This window comes from Rhopalosiphum padi, chromosome 1, assembly GCF_020882245.1.
Source record: "Rhopalosiphum padi isolate XX-2018 chromosome 1, ASM2088224v1, whole genome shotgun sequence".
Classification (NCBI taxonomy): Eukaryota; Metazoa; Arthropoda; class Insecta; order Hemiptera; family Aphididae; genus Rhopalosiphum; species Rhopalosiphum padi.
This window is the reverse complement of record NC_083597.1, coordinates 72,776,371-72,795,217: the sequence shown is the minus strand read 5'-3', so window position 1 is coordinate 72,795,217 and position 18,847 is coordinate 72,776,371. Positions and strand designations below refer to the sequence as shown.

At 30.4% G+C, this 18,847-nt stretch overlaps 1 protein-coding gene across 11 annotated transcripts in view; it reads right to left on the bottom strand.

The window, feature by feature from the left end:
- LOC132917870 (potassium voltage-gated channel protein Shaker) overlaps positions 1-18,847 on the bottom strand; it is a 179,376-nt gene that overhangs the window by 142,878 nt on the left and 17,651 nt on the right. Inside the window, exon 1 of one of the 11 annotated variants that reach the window (XM_060978837.1) lies at positions 7,980-8,526. The exons of the other annotated variants lie outside the window; for them this stretch is intronic. Within the exon in view, the coding sequence (XP_060834820.1) occupies positions 7,980-8,023 (44 nt within the window). The 5' untranslated portion in view covers positions 8,024-8,526. Of the gene's footprint in view, positions 1-7,979; positions 8,527-18,847 lie in introns of those variants that run through there. 11 annotated transcript variants of the gene reach the window in all.

Here is an 18,847-nt window from a genome sequence, read left to right as displayed (position 1 = left end):
ATTAACTTAAATTTATTTCAATTACTTTTGATAAACCGTTTAATAGTTCAAACAAATTTATTTTTATATAATTTTTTTATTTTTTATTAGAATATACGTAACATGTTACTATATAGTATATACAGTGAAACATCGATTATCCGTACTACTTAGGACCGGTGGGGTGTGGATAATCAAACAATGATTACAAATTTACAATTATATAGTGAATATTAATTTAAATGTTTTATATAATTAAAAATTAAACTAATGTACTGTATGTATAACATAATATAAGTTCAATACGATTAAATAAATATAATTATTGTTGAAAGTACGTAATATACTAATATAATTTAATTTCAATTTTAAAATAAAAATACCATTTATTTTTTTTAACAATTTCGTAGTAACGATAATTAACGTGTGGATAATCGACGCTCCTACACTGTACGATATATACACACGTAACGTACGTCGTACACAGAAGTAGGTAACAGGACCAGTACGTGATATCCAACGATAACAATGTTGTAAAGTTTTCAATTCACGTGACAATGTAGGGTGTATTTATTGAGTTTGTTTCGACAAAAATAATCAACAATGGTTTTTCTAGTTTATTTTTGGACGCCACTCGTATATATAAAAAATACGCAGAATTACAAACTTTCAATGATTTTATTTATGAGTTGAAATAATAATAATACGGATAACCAAAACAAAAACACTATATTATAATGCATTTAAATATAAAAGTACTCGGATTTAAAATACAAATACCAACGTATAGAATAATATTTAAAATGCTGTGATTTAAGAAATGTAACGTTCGAAACACAACAATAATATAGTACCTAATACTTATTTAAATACTTTAAAATTTTACAAGATCGCCTTATTGTATAGGTTATAATCTTCGTATTATAAATCAAACGTGACGACTACATAATGTTTTGGTTGTTTAATGTTTATTCGGTGCGTGAACCCGCCGCACAAAGAGATGACGGTCTCGAGTAAAATCATATATTTCAATATTGATATACTTGTGGCGCGTGCCCGAGGCTTGTTTTGCATGGGACTTATGCAAACGTCGTTTATGTAGTGCGGCCGGCCGGAAGGAAGAATAAGTTCGGAGGTTAAAGGGTTTCCCGTCTAACCACTCTAACCGGAGATTCGGCTGTGTAAATATTACTGCGTCGCGCGCAATATATATATATATATATATATATACATAAAATAATAATAGTAATAAACTTATAAGTAATAACCTTATACACTGTAGTCATTATTCGCCATTCAGTACTATGACGTCGCACTATAATGTCCCGGCGTTTCGGTACCTACCCGTTTGTTTTTTATTTCGTTTCGGTGGAACGGTCCTATATAAATACATAATAAATAATATTTCTGACAATAAATTATATGTAATGAATACTATATAATAGGTATAATATTTTATTATATGCGTTTAGGCTGTTTATAAGTAGGCACCTACAATTAATAATATTTTACATTACTATTATATTATTATAGCAGGTACGCGAGACAACACGTAACGAATGACCTTCAATAAATAACTTCGGGCGGGGATTTATCGAGGGACCCAGATGCTCGGATACGAAATCGTTGTGAACCAACGTTATTTATTTTTATTTTTTATCGCATCATGCATATTGTAATAATTATTAATCTGAGGGTTTCGCCGAAGTAAACAATAAGGTTTTCGTAAACAAGCATTTAAAAGGTACTCGATCCTGTGTATAATATCCAGGTATATCGACTACAGGAAGTGTGCAAACTTAGAAATGTATATCTACATACATTTTTACAGCTCACGCTAACCCCTTACACAATTACACTCATCATCATAATTTGTTATTTCGCCTGTTATCGTAAATTTTACCCACAATCTGACAGAAAAAAAATTAAAAAAGAAACCAATCCTTATTGGTAAGTATAAATATAAATTATTGTAGATATATATTATCTCAAAAGATCACATTTGGAAATACATTTTTTTTGACACAGAAATGCAATATTAATAACGTTTAAAGAAATAAGTGAATTAATTTGTAATTGAATATTGAGATACTGATATCGAAAAAACTTTTGAGTCTTCAGAAAAAATATTTGTTTTTAATGTTACGTTTACTATATAGATAATGGGTTTTTTTTAAGAATTATCACTATGATATATTTGATTCAGTAAGTACAAAATTATATAATATTTATAAAAAAATTTTATATAATTTCTGTCTTGTGTAGAACACTAACACAATACAAATATAATATAATACGCAGCAATGTACAATTGCATTGTTTTGTAGTTATGACATTTTTAATTAAGATTTTGAATACCTAAAAGTCAATGATGCTTACAGTAAATGAGCGAATATCTATTATAATCAAACAAAAGTTTTTATTTTTATTTTTAGTTGTACCGTACCGAGAATCAATAATTAAATTTGACCATATTATATAATGAATTCTTTTGTTTCTGGAAAAAAAATTAGTTTATAGTATAACCCAAATATTAATTTGCTAAAACCCTGCAAAAATTAAATAATAAAGTCAGACCTGCAGGAAACCATAATAGCGGTAGACCGGCAGAGCATAGGTCAAAAGTTTACTCACACTGTTTTACCGGGTTAAAGTGTGAATTGTTCAAAGGTTTGTTAAAGTTTGAACACTAAAATTAAAAAAAAAAAGAATTTAGAAACCATTATACAATAAACATTAGAATAGTCAATAGAGAAACTTTACGGGTAACGACGACAGACGGCGAGGTTGAAATGTCCTCTAATATATTCCCTATACATATTACATTCTAATTATGTTTTGAAAAATCTCTCATCAATTTAAATTAATTATAAAATAATCTATATTAATTATAAATTTATATTATTAAACTAAGTAAAATTTCCATATTAAATAGGTATATTATTATGTATTATCAAACATTGTAAGTAATATTTATTTTACTCAGAAAATTTAAAAACTTCTAAATTCATTAATTATAAGTGTTTATCCGCGTATAGAAATGAAATAACAAACAGAAAAGACTGCAAAATAAATTGTAATTTATCAATTACAAGTTAAGAAAACCTTCTAAATTAAACGAAAATATATTTTCTGTTTAACAAACTTATTTAAGTTCTAAAATAATATTAAATTGTACTTTTTCATTATATTGTTTTTATTGAGATTTGTTTAAAGAAAAGTATTACATTTCTGTTCTTTTAAAATAGGTTTTTATGGATTGGCTCGGAAATATGACACTTAAAAAGGGTCAAGCCTTGAAAGGTCTGTAATCAACTGTTTAACCACAAAAAAACTGTCAATCTACTAGATGAGTGTCAAATGAGAAATGATATAACATTTTAGTAAAACATTTATCAGTGTACAGAATAAACTATAGTAGCGTTGACAATACATTACAAAAAATTTAACAATTAAAAAAACAATTTGATTATAATAAATATTTATAAAATGATCCTAGGCGAATAAAATGCTTTAGTAGTAAAACTCAGATTATAAGCTAATAATGGTAATAATAATACATTTATAGACATCTAGTTAAGAATAGTAAAGCTTTAGTTTTCATACTACCACCGATCTTCATCTTACGGAATGACATATTTTTATTATCATATAACGAAACAAACGTTCAGTTAATATACATCGCTGCAATATTATAATATACATATTATAAGCAGGCAATTCGACTTATAATTCGTATAGTATAGCACAATAGCCTTTATGTAATATTGTAATGTTTAATAGGTAGTTGAATTTTGAAATGTACACAATATTAGGTTATTTAGTTATTATACAGATTACGCCAAGATTCATTCAGATTTCTGATTGATAATTCCACATAATTCACCAATACGTAATCTTTGACGGTAAATTTTATACTATTTATAACAATTATCAGTAAAACTAAATTAAAAATTATAAATGAATAATCAACTTAAATATATCAACTTAATAAAGCATATTATCTAACAATAAATAAGTACCTGTATAGGTTAATTTTAATATCGTGTAAAACAATTTGTAACGAAATTATCGCTGCAATATTTTCTCAAATAGTAAATTTCCAAAAATAAAAGACTAGATAATATTGTAGTTTATATTATTCCAGACTTATAAATTCAACCACAATCACTTGTAGACTTTTTCTTTAATTTTTATCCTGCAGTATCGGAAACCATAACATTAAAAATAAATAAATACCTAATAATTATGATAATAAACGCTACCTAAAGACTAAAAATAGCCGTAAAATTCGCAACATTAATAATTATAAAATTAATACAAAAAATAAGCACTGTATATTTTATGCAGTCGAATGAAAATATTATCAATTATCAATTATCACATCATAGCAATTAACTAGAAACTTTTCGATTGAATCGATTGTACTGTAATATAGACTAAGTACCTACAGATTACAAATGGATATTATGTACACGGAAATTAATTTTACACAACTTCTACGCAAAGGTATAAACTTCACGTACAGGTTATTGCTTACCGTAAGTATAAGTAGTTGTAGTAGTACAAGAATAATATATGACTATAATACTATGTAATAACATACAGGCCGGGGAAACCGTCGTTTTGAATTTCAATTATTTCCGTGCACATAGGTCACAGACAGCTCGCAGCCGTCACGTGGCGTTAAAACAAATTACCTAGAATATTGGAGACGGAGAGGTCATTCTAAGCAGTCTGTGAAGCGTTCCGACCTAACCAAATCGTTCTTCTGCGGTATCGCGTGTGTCGTCACTGCTTAAGTTCTCGTAACACCGTTTTGGTATTAATACGCATAGTATATATTATCATATTGTATGGTATATTTTTCTCGGTTTCGAAGTATGCCTGCGTTGGTGATTTGTCGACGAACGTTTTGAGTGTAATAAACTAATGAATAAAGTTTTTTTTTGATGATGTATTAATACCCTTTTTAATACGTATTTAATGACGTTCGAATAAGCTCTCGTCAGTAATAACTAATGATTTGGTGATATAATACGTGTAGATATAGTAAAAACAGCAAAGATCGCGTGCCAAAAATATACGCAGCGACCAACGCCAATACAGTGTCCGTATTCTGTACTACAGATGATATTATAATATTATTATATGTGTATGTTATTCGAGTGGTGAATGTTGCCGATCCTACGACGTGTTTTTGCGAACGACGGTCGGGGAGGGGTTGAGTAGAAATACATAAATCGTCGCCCGCCGTGTCAATAAGACGAGACCTTAAACAGACTTACCCCGGTATGTTTCGATGATAAACCGCCGGGAAACATAAAACGATTAATAAATAAATGGCCGCTCTGCCGTCTCCTACACATGTGATTAATCGCACGATGCATATTTTGGGGCCACGTGGTATAGGCATTACCACGAATATTCATTATTACCGTATACTTAGTAATTACTTATGTTATGCATTTTCGAGTATTGTGCAACTGCTCACGACTTCCGAAATCCCTTTGTGGAATTCGAAGTCATCGAATTGTCTCTCAGACAATACTCTCGTGCCTACATCATATTACAGTGAAACCTCTAAATATCGGACACTCTCAGTCGGTGAAATGTCATCAGCTGTTTGGAGGTGTCCGTTTGGGAAAGTTGTACTGCATCTATATTATACATACTGCGATATTATTATATCTAAATACTGATAGTTCAATAATAGTTCAGTCGTCCACGTATATTTATTTAAACAACATGTCACGCACACGGTACAAGTTGTCGTGACGATGTTTTCGGGTTCAAAGGTCACCGACACTAAGCCGCCGAAATAGTTAAATAAACATTTGCAAAAAACGATATTAATTAGTTCACTTTATTAATAATGATTGCCAATCCTGACGATGCGGTATTTATACAATAAAAACAAAATAAAAACCTTTTTGCTTATTTTTAACTTGGTCTACGTCTCGACGTCGACATGATTTATTTATTATCATACGAAATATTTTTACGGTATTTCATATCACTGCTATACTTACGTACCTATGCTTCTGCGTATGGCGTACACCTATCTGTCTATTTATCGAGATTAATAGCCACTCATATATTTAGAATACCTAGTCTCGTTATGGTCTACACCGACAGTTATCGAAGAATTCAGCACTATAAGAATCCACGCGACAGACACCATACGCCGATATTGAAATTTGGCCAAAAACGTCGTCGCCGACACGAATTATAATAATAATAATAATAATAATAATTATACGTCTTCATACACGCTGCATACTGTATAAGATATCAGTGGCATGATATAAATATAATTTTATTATATTATAAATTATTGTTATGTATTAATCAAACCCTATATAGACGTTAGTATTTGAACGGACAAAAAACCCAATCATTATTTTTTTTTCAATAAAACCACACAAAACCACACAACTATACTATACTATAGACTATAGTATATTGTTTTTAATAAATTGTTAATAACAATTAATTACAATACATAGTGACTATGACATAATATATGATATAATATAATATAATAAAAGTGTGTAGCTATTTTGGTGATAGTCGTGATCAGCTGGTGTTGATTAAGGCCAAAGGAAAGAAGCTGTGGCTAACAATTTACTAATCAGTGATAAATTTACTAGCTTGTTTTTTTGCTTTAAGCTGCCCACAAAAACTGACTATTTATACTTTAACTATTCATTAAAAGTGATTTATGTTTTTTGATTTATCCAAATAAACTAATAATTCATGACCATTGTCTTAAACATTATTATCTGATTCAGCCGACCCGGTTAAGAGTCAAAGGCAGTGTGCACACGACATGCTGACTATAACTAAACCCGTCGCTACTATACGTTACTACTATACTATGTATACTATACGTTCACGACGTTAAAGAGGGTTCATTCCCCTACGTCACCATGTCTACGAACTTGGATAACTTAATATGCATACCGACTACTGCACAGTTTTTGCAATTATCATCGTGTGGACAACTTAGTTAATATAACGTATATACTACCGTCAAAGACGTAAATTAAAGAATTAACATCAACGGCCAATTAATAACGATATTTATGATCAAATTAGATTGTATATAGGATATTAGTTAGAAAAAAACGTTTATGTATCTTACCCTTCAGTCAATAATTACACATTTAACAATATTTCCTAGCTTGATATTGACGGCAATTTTGGCTTTTTTTAGCCAAAATTTATAAATAAATGCAAGTTTATTAAAGTTAAAAGTATACAGATTTAAATAAAGCGGGTTTGTGTACGGGCTTATGTTTTAGAATCGATTTTGTCTAATCAATAGGTAATCAGTACCAATAATAACATATTTACGGTACCGTATATATGTTGACAATTTTGCAATATTAAATAATAGATAACCATCTATCGGATACACCTACACACAGTAGTTACACAATTTGAATCGCGATAATGGACAACTCATTTGTTTGTACACACGCTCACGTACTTGCATGTAGCACAATATAGATACAATCTATTCTGCAGTATCGTATTATGATTGAACGATTTTTTTGGGTTATTTTAAATGTATAATCAACTTTAAATAATTTTTTTAATAAAATAATTATCGACATTGTCTACCAGTATAGGTAGTGGACATTTTTAGTGTATAATTTCCTAATACATTATACTCGTAGATGTAAATGTATTTACAAGTATTTGATTTTTGCAACATTGTCCTTGTGTTGTCTGAATATTAGGTTGCTTATTTTAGGCATCGACGATATTGACTAGGCATTTATGTTATTACCTAAGTTACATCGTTGACGGTAATATGTACGCAAATAATAATATTCTTATTTATTGTCGTTGAATCTGATCGTATATTGAACATTTGCGCTGGTACACTGCGTATAATGTGTCTCACGTAGGTACCTACTTACACTATTATATCATATCATACACATATCGATATAGACATTATGTCATGTCACCCGTATTATGTTATATACCTTCTCGTTGCTGTGTACGTAGACGACAAGTACGAATATGACATGGCAATACGGTCAATGCATTATCGGGGCCCCGGCGTATTCCGGGCCGCCGCACACTTTGCGCACACGCGCCCTTATGATGCTACGCGCCGCGTACACCGTCGTCGAGCGGCGCAAACGGTCGTGTGCCTCGCGAATTGTTTTCGAATTTTTTCGCCCGCCCCCCCTACCGCGGCGGCGGTTTACCCCTGCACAGTGGTCGATCGATGGGCGTAAATCGATAACGATAATAATAATATTAAAATTATAATATGATAACACAGCGATCGATATTATGATATTTTTGATACAATAATAATAATAATAACAATACGATAAACCGGCAAAAACGCGACGGCAGCGGTGAAAACGACTACGACGGACGGTTACCGCGCGGCGGTCGTACTGGCGGCGGCACATGACATGATATTCGCGAAAAACGCTAGTGCGGCGAGGCAGCAGCCGATAGTCACAGATGATGACGACGACGACGACGAAGAAGGAAGAGAGTGAACATAAAAAAAAATAAAAAAAAAAAAAACACAATATTTTCATACACACGACGACGCGCGAGACCGCGTTTATAGCCCGCGCGGACCGCACAGATGCTACGACAAACCCGCGATATCGTGCGTAGGCTCGCGTAAAAATGCGTTCGTGTGCGTGCGCGAGAGTGTGTATAACGTCGTGTGCGCGTGTCGGTGCGGCGGCAAGACCGACACCCGTTAAATTTAGCTTCGCGCGTCCGAGCCAAATTTCCGATCTTCTATACTTACGCGCGTCTCACGTATTCTACATTACATTTTCTACACGCGTATTATATACCTACGTACGACAAACGTATTATATATATATATGCATATGTATAATATGTATGTATACGATTTAAAGCAGCGGTTTCTCACCGGGGAGAATTCCCCCCCCTAGGGGGGATATATAGTGGTGACGGAATTACGAAAATAATTATGTTATTTTACAATGTTTTTAAATTCAATCATTTTTTCTTATACTTAATATTATTACTTCGTAAGTCGATTTACAATACATTTTTAAAACGATGAGAATAATAAAAGTAAATAGTTGCATATTATATAATACATAGTTGTTTTGTATGATTTATTTGTACCACTCACAAAAAAAAAAATTCGCCTTAACTCTAATTTAAGGAGGAGGGAATGAGATTTTAGTAAATTTACTAGGGGATGAGTGTAGAATAAAAAATGTTGGGAACCATTAATTTAAGGTGACCGTACGTCCATGCTTGAAATGGTATTGTCCTTTTTTTGAACACCGTGATAGTTAGGCCTGTCCCAAAGTCATAAAAGTCGACAGTTTTTGGACGGACTGCCGTCTGCCGACGTCCGGGATTTCACCCCGAACGAAATGGATCTAGAACTTTTGTTGCGCTCTAATGGTCGGGTATTAAAATATGCATAGACTATGATGATGGTTCACGAAATGTTTAATAATGTTCAAACGTTGCACCCGAGACGGATCGCGAATCGCGATATTAATTATTTATTATTGTGATTTTAAATTGTAATTTTATGAGTAAAAATGAATGTATAACCGTGCAGATACTTGTAGCTTGTACGAGTTCTCAAAAACTACTCGACTGATTTTTGCAAATAATTCAGAGATTGTTTAGAAAATGTATCAAATGCTATATCCACCCCGGCATCCCGCGGCAGCCGGTTGCCCATATCGGTCGAATTAATTCACAAAGCCGTGATGTACACTGCTGCTGATTTATCCGTGAATCGAGATACACTAAAATTGAGTTATACTTAGTTAGTATTTTATACTTGTTCAAATTTTTTCCCTGGACGAAGTCGAATTTTACAACTAGTATTATATTTAATTTAGTTTACTGTAAACTTAATTTTTAATATATACATAAATTAATTTATTTACGTAGTAATAATTAAATAAAGTTTATGAATCACTATTTAATTTTACACGGGCTTTCATATACTCGTATGAGAGGCAAATCGTATAAAATTATGAATTACCTATACTTGATCATTGAAGGCAACTATAATGTATATTAAACTTTTTATTTAGGTGCATTACAGATGGGAAGCAATCATATATTTTGGAAATCAACATGCACCGCATGTCTTTTATAGGCTTATTGCATATTATTATAATATTATAAGCCCTCATATCAAGGATTAGGTGTGATAATTTTTTTTTTTTTTACTGCCTTCAATCGATTTAAAGTGGAGTTTATCGCTAAACTATAGCGAAGGGGTTCAAAGAAGTGAAAAAAGTTTTCTACTAGAAATATGGAAAAAACAGTATAATATAATGATGGGTGAGTCCCTTTTCGATCAAAATCGTACCCTTCCCTTTTCGGTTAAACCAAAAAGTTAATATTTACTTTATGTTGTATATTATATAGAAAAGTATTAAAGATACAAATTGTATAAAAATAAAAAACAAAAATACACAATAAATAATATAATTGTATATAATTTTATACATTATTTGATCTGTGGTTGTCGAGATTGGTTATAAAGAAAACTAGGTTTATATTATTATAGCAGAGATAAACAAATTTTTATATTTTAATTTAGTACCTATTGTTGTAGTTACTGATCAATTAATTATTGACTGGAATTATACATTATTATATTTATTTTTACACAACTTACGTTTTTAATACTTTTCTATAACATGTATAACATAAAATAAAAATTAAACTTTTTTAGTTTGATCAAAAAGGAAACGGTAAGAATTTGGTAAAAAATAGTTATGCCCATTATTCGCGAAGTCGCCAACTGTCTTCTTTTTTGTTTGACTGCAGTACTGACAGTGATGCATGTAAAACTCATGTATACAAGACGTGTAATTAAAGCGGTTTGATTTGGACAATTTTTAAAAACTCATAGAAATCAACAGTCAGGGCAAGTGTTATATTAAATACCTAATATACAAATCTAATATTCTCACTGGTCTAACCTTACAAGACAAAATCAGTAAATTACAGCAGTATACCAAATTAAACAATATAATTTTTTCATTCAATAAAGAAAATATCTTTTCCGTTTTTAGTTCATACTATTTGTAATAAATTTAAAAAAAAATTACATAAGAAATGTTTACTATCAGCTTTAAAAGTGCCTATTCTCCTTAACGAACAATCGTATTACTTTATGTATACTGTGAAATGTCTTTGGTTTGTGAAAACACTTATTGGGTGAATGAGGGATGTCAGGGAAAAATCACCTATGGTACCTAACATAATATGACACGTGTTTTACTAATGTGCTGAGTAACGCAAATTATTGTGTCATCGGAGTACCTCTTTTATGTTGTATATTTTGTTTTTAAGTCAAGTACTGACTACGACAATATACTATGTATTAAAAATATATTAAAAAAAATGTTGATATCGTTTGGATTTATTGGTTTTTATGTGTCAACTTAATATAACTGGTGTATGTATTATTGTATTATGTTTATGTATAGTGTGTATTCGTTGATTATATTATTATTATTATTTTTATGGTCGCATTAGATGATGATAACACCATTGGCCACAGAAAATAGTATATGTTTTTAGAGAGTGTTAGACCACTTGTACTAATATTATTTAATTGCGTCGTCGAGGACGTTAAACCGCGACATTTATTACGGAATTTTATCGCTGCCACCGTATATATACTTATTGTTTATGCGGCACGCTCTTAAAATAAAAACGAAAAAAAATCCTCAACCTTGACCACTGCGTGTTAATGTCCACATAATCACTTTCCGGCATGTTTGATTTTATTAAGGTTTGACCTCTGGAAACCGATCGAAAAAAGTTTCGGTATAGATCGATATAGATCCTATATTTTGTCTTATTGCATTTTCTGTACCTTATATACAGTAATTATAGTAAATACACAACTATATTAGTCATGTAATTGAAATAATTTAATGATTTAAAACTGTTCACAAACCTGATCCTCCACCTTTCTACCAAAATATAATTTCAATTTTTGAAAATACTAATTGATTTTATTAAATATATACATACAAATATACAATGTAAGTACCGATAAAAATTAAATAAAGAAAAATAAACAGATTTTAAGATTTTATTTTTATTTTATAAAATGAGATTATCAAGGCGTGTCTGTGGACATTGTACTTTTTTGTTCGTCGTTACATGGTCGGTGTATGGAAATAACAAAAAAAATAAAAAAAATTTGCTTTTGAACTTGATTTTACAATGTTTGTTATAAAAAACTATAAAACACACTTAATATACCTACCCGTATAAAAAAACTAATAAAATGTGCCACTCGATGGGATCCTCTTGTCGGCCAGTCAATTTCTTAGAGGAAAAATGATCAAAAACCCCGTGTTACGATACACATTATATTTCTACCAGACTATTATTATATCAATATTTAATGGTTTAATATATTATAAACATATAGATTATAATTTGAAACTAAGTTAGGTTTATAGGTAGTCTTGCGTTATTATAATATTAAATTAATAGGAAATAGCTTAATAATATTAAATAATAATGACACAATATTTGGATCAAACGATCTTATTATTGATTCCTCTTTCGAATCCGTTGTATTCAGAAATCAATTAGGTCATATTATGCGCGTATATTATTCTCGTATTGTTTAGTGATAGTGATCATTGAGTAGGTATAGTGTTTGTTTCTGATTAGTGATTACCTGTACACAATAGTTTACAAGTCTGATACATCTCCTCAGAATCTAAAATGCATTAATTTTTGTCAGTAATATTCCCTGAAAAAATCTATACTTTTTTTTAGTAGGTACAAATTATGATTTAAATTTAATATTATTTGTAATAGATAGTTTATGTGTCACCCGTTTCATCAAAAATTACATTATTTCTCGTTTCGCCCTAATATTTTTAATATATGATTCCTGTTTCACGTAGACAAGTTTAGATAGTAGATTTAAAATTAAGTTAGCAGTGGTTGTTATAATACAATTATTAAATTTTAAGTTTTCGGTACAGATAATAAAATATGTAGTACATAAATTATTTATAGCAATAGTATACTTGTGTATTTTTGTGTTTATCATTTATGACCCAATCTCCGGATACACTTTAAAAATATAGATTTAATTTGTTGCTCGATCTCCGGGTAGTAAAAGGTAATTTAATATTTTATATGAAGCAGGTGGATAAAATGTGGCCCAATTACCGACCACCCTATGGGCGTATTAGATTATCCTATAGTGTTATCGAAAGAACTGATGATACTCTTTGTTCTTCAAAAGGGTTTTTTTAAGTTTAAATTCAGCTTACGTCAATAAACTGATTAACATATTTAGTATAAAAAAATTGGTGCATTTAAGCATTTAACAAAATTCAAATTTAGTCTATAATATTTATAAAAACATTCATAGCGTTCACTAAATATTGTAGATAACGTTCTAAATTATTTGACTGAACCAAACAGCCATTGCTAATTTAATTTTAAATTGAAACTTAACTAGTCTGAGTGAAGCGGAAATTGTGTATTGACAGTATTTGAGAAAAAGGAAAGACTTATAGTAATACATAAAATATGTATAATAATATTATTTATATGTTATAATAAATCGATTATTTAATTATCAATATTAATTAAATAATATTATATTATATTATAAAAATATTGGCAGTTCCTAAATAAAATTTAACATTAAATTAAATTCATTTGCTGGATAATAAAAGCGTAGTATATATAAACTAAGTTACGTTAGGCTACAAGTAAATTCTTGATCCATCTTGAGTGTGTTAACACGCAGTAAACTAGTAAATTGATATATTATGTAAAATATAATTTCGTACATATGTATTTACACTTTGGTCATGGTATTCGTAAATTGACATGATAAAACAGCTGTCATAACATTATGGTAATCAACTAAATATTATATAAAATTAATAATTAAAATACCTTTATTGAGTTTTTTTTACTGCGATAAATTTTATATAAAAACAATACTGGAGTATAGTAGAGTGAGTATTTGGAATTATAATACATGAGAAGATTGTGCTTTATAAAATAATAAGTGTCCTTTGGAAAATTACAATACTTATTATACAGTCTGACTATTATTAAAAATGAGTTCTTGTGCGCAATAATGTGTTTTATTCAACAGCGTATATATTATGCATAAGAAACTGAAGTTGTCGGTGACAATATTAACTATAGAGCTTACCGAGTTTATACCGTTTCCTGACAAGCAAGGTGGTGAGCCCTTTTTAGAACTCAACTAAAACTAGATAAGACCGAAAAACGTTACGGTCTACTGCTCTCTCGGTGCACATATTATAATGCATTGATAACCATCACTGGCATCATTTCGATTGTAAAGGCATGCTTGCGTGCGTGCATGTGAATTTGTGTGTGTGTGTTTTAATAAATGCTGACGTGTACGCTATTTTGGACGAGCCGGATAGTTTTATTCATTACCTTTGTTGTGAGTAAGCCTTGGTGACACTGTTGTTACACAAGACATTTGTAACGTGAAAAATGTAAATTAAACTAAAAAAAAAACCGTTAGTGGCAGCGAAAAACATCCCTCGTGGGATGTTTCATAGCTAAAGTTCGTGAACCTAGAAGCAAAGGAATTCGGAACGAGACGAAATATGCCATTGTAAAAGGGACTGGCTGTGTAAGGGATGGGGCGGGAGACGTGGGAATGTACAAAATGCAACGCGAAACTCCCAATAAATGTTAAGCTTTTGTTTTCAACCGTAGTTATGCTGTATACTTATATACGTCTCGTTTGCAGGGCATTTCCCCAGCGTATTTAATTATTATTTAAAAAGTAAACGCTTTTAACAAATCATTATTGTAAAAAAATAAAAACGCGTTCGCTTAATATAATGTTGTCGGAAAATGAATACTTGGACACGTGTTAACGAGCAGTGAATATGAACTAGCGAAATAGACCACTGGTTAAAATGGTCTTAAAAGTATAAATATAAAATATTATAATGTTATTTGTTTTCGATAAGTTTAATTATACTCGTGTTTATTTTGTGGAATAATAATATGAAAACCAATATATCATTATAAATGTTGTTTGAGTGAAAAAAAAATAATTTGGGCATTTAATTTTATTTAATTAACCCCATAGTTTTTGAATAATATAATAAATTTATCTTGATAAAAATAAAAAGTCATATTTTTAACTTTGAACTGAATATCTTACAAATAAATTAACAGACTTTAATTATATTATTTAAACTCAATAAGAATTTATTTTTGGCATGGACAAAGCAAATTTTTGGTTTGACGTCCGGTTTTTAAAATGGGTCATTATTATTTACGGAATGTCAAAAAACAAAACATTCAACATATTTTATAATTAATGTACGACCACTTTTCACTATCGTCTATCACTCTTACTATAATCGAGTAGTTTAATGCACGTTCCGTGTTTTTCTAATTAATTTGGTGTAGTTTACCATATTATCTGGATAAATATTGTGTGATTAATACCTTCGATACATCTTTTAAAACGTTTATCTTAGTGGGCGAATATTAATTACGGATATTAATAGTAAAATCTAAGTTCACGTGATTTTAGCGTTATAATAAGCATATATGCTTGAATTAGCGCGTAACGAGTGTTTTTTTCGCTTTTCGAGATGTCACGAGATAATATTATAATTGATAATAGTTACTTAATCTTTTGCTGTTGCAAATTTCGGCATAACAATAACAGCCCACTGTCGACTATATAGACTAGAGTGTCTAGTCTACACGGTGAAGCGACGTGCGTGTAATCCAAAACCATTTAACGTTTGTCGGTGTGGCTGCCGGTTACGCACACGCGTATATATTATTATGTATACCATTATAATAACAACAACGTATAAAACGCCATTATATACGTACTATATTGTAATAGATACAGCACGCATTACGTACTATATTGTAATAGATACAGCACGCATTACGTCAAGAGCCTCGCGTAGTTCCGGCGATTAAACCTATCTCAAGAAAACGACGGCGGTTTTAATAACTTTAAATTTAATAGAAGTAAGACGTGTCTGTCCCGTCGCCGGTAGGTAGGTGTATATAAAATATTGTACAGGGTCAAAACGCGGTGCCTTGTATAATATAAGCTCATTTGTCATATCACGCACTCAGGCACTACATAAAGCTGCTGTCACGTAGTAGCGTCGGCGGTGGCGGCGGGTAAAAGTATAAGCCGATCGTTCACTCCATCACTGATTAAATAAACCTTTTTAATGGGCGGCGGGGAAAAAAAAACAAAACCTCGAGCTTTTTATTTTCACCCCCATACACATAAGTGTGATGAATAATATTATGATATAATGTCTTTGTCACGTAAACTATACAAAATTATGTACAAGTGTACAAGTGTTGTAATGTCAGTCGGATTGACGTAGGTACGTGTCGAGTAATTTTATTTAAAACGTTTGTTGAGTACAGTGAATATTGAAATAATGCAATGCCACTGCATTGTTTGAAAAACCATAAAAAAATGTCGATTATTTTGTGATTGCATATAATACTTTTTTTCGCACTATATATTGATAAAATGCTCACAGTTTTTTGTCAGTTTTATAAAAAAAGGTTGATATATTATTTTGACATTTAAAATTCTATACAATTAATCATACGATTTTTTTAAACTTTTAAGGTACATATGGTCTATAACAATAATCATAAAAAACGAGACCTCATAAAACGATATCATAAAAAGTCATCATCTAGATATTCTCATACGACTAAAATATGTGTCCAATTTTTTTTAAAGGTATATAATATTACACATTCTACTACATAATATAAAATATATTATATTTATATGTTATCTTATATAAAATATAAAATTATTATTTATTAATAAAATTAGTTTTTTAATTTCAGTAAAAATAAATAATAATAATAATAAATATAATACTAGTCGTACCTATAATAATTATATAATATGTATAAAGTTAAATACGAATAAAGTTAAATTTCGTAAATTGATCCGTTCGATGACAATTTTTACTTGTGCATTAAATTTTAGGACAATGTTTAATGTTGTTGTACTATTGTAGACATGACTTAATGAGTAACACGCGTATTATTTAATATGATAATACCAATAAGACATTTTTGATTGTAGTTAAAAAAAATTAAAAATCATATAATTATGTTAATCGTCGTTTTAAATTATTATTATTATTTAGTATAAATTGAAATTAATTTATAGTTTAAGTATATGTTTTTTATTAAATAAAATAAATAGTTTAAGCTTAAATACCTTATCAAATTACTGATAAATAATACATAAAGCTGGATAATATGAAATACTTAATTATAACCATGTTAGGTACTGATTGTGAGATTTGTACGTTTAAGTTAAAAAGGAAGATACCTTATCAAATTATTTTTCTATATTTTTATTTATTTCTAAAAATGTATACTTAATTTAAAATGTTTAATTTATTTATTAAATGTTCGTACTACACAGAAACAAATAATGACTTACAAAACGTCATGTTCACTAAATCTATTTTTGTTCAATACTATATTTTTTCATATTTTATGTGTTATAGTACTTATTGTTTATTATATGGATTTATAATTCTTACGATTTAAAAAAGTTTCCAATTGCCTATAATATTATGGAAAAAATTATTTTACGTTTAAATGACACTGGAACGTCGAAAGTTCCAATTTCTAAGTCAGAAATAGTAACTATACTATAATTAAAACTTACACGTCAGTGTAATAAAAATATAAAATTAATTCAGCATTGGTTGTTTGGATGTCATCATAAAGCAATTGATTGAATTGAACTTGGAAGTGTTATAAATAATGCACGAGCTAAGATAAATAGTCTGTCGTTTTCGGCTTCGATTTAGCCTTTTAAATATAACACAATTTTTCAATCGCCTCGGCACGAAAAACTACATATAACCCAGTGACTGAATTGGATTCGAATCCACTTTTTGACAGTTGGCTATTTGTCAACGCGTTCCAATCTGTATACCGACAAATGTGACGAGTCCGTAGTGCTTTACGTCATATTATTTCGTTCGACGAGACACAATAACGACGTTTGTCTCATAATAATAATACAATACAACAATATATAGCGTCCAGAAAGCGCACTTGATTTGTGGACGAAAACGATACAAAAAACAGGAAATAAACTGTGGTAAACACTGACCTCCACGATAAAAGGGCACGACTCGTTTCATTTTCCCTCATTGTTATTTTGCTTTATCGACGGTACGCGTGCACAATATCATACCAATATAAGACGAATGATCCCATAAAGAAGGTGCTTTTCACGGAAGACACGCAAGGATAATATTTACTCATTAATCAGTCAACAGCATAATACGATATATTTTGTTCGACATGTTTTATGCGATATACTATACCACCGCGTTTACGCGCACAACAATTTGTCTTATAACCCGTCAATATTATGGTGCATACGTTTGCGGAACGCCGTCATAGTGCACCGCTGCGGCTTCAATTGGATATGAATGTACATCGATCGGTCGTCCTTATTTGATCTAGCTACCATCAGACGCACTGATTTGGCGCGTACACCTACTATCAGTGTTGTTGTTGTTGTTGTTATTATTATTATTATCACTCAAAAATAATCTGATCAAATTCGCAATGACCACGATAGTGCGCACGCGACGCATCGTGCGTGTGTAACAAGTATGTGCCACCGTATAACGGCGGCGTCAGGAGGCGAAAATAGAACGCATTGAGTTAATCTTGGAATCACCTCCTGTCTATTTCTAGGTTAAGTGGCGTATATATAAAAAAAAAAGACAACGATATAGCTACGGCGGCGTCGGTATAACAGTTGCTG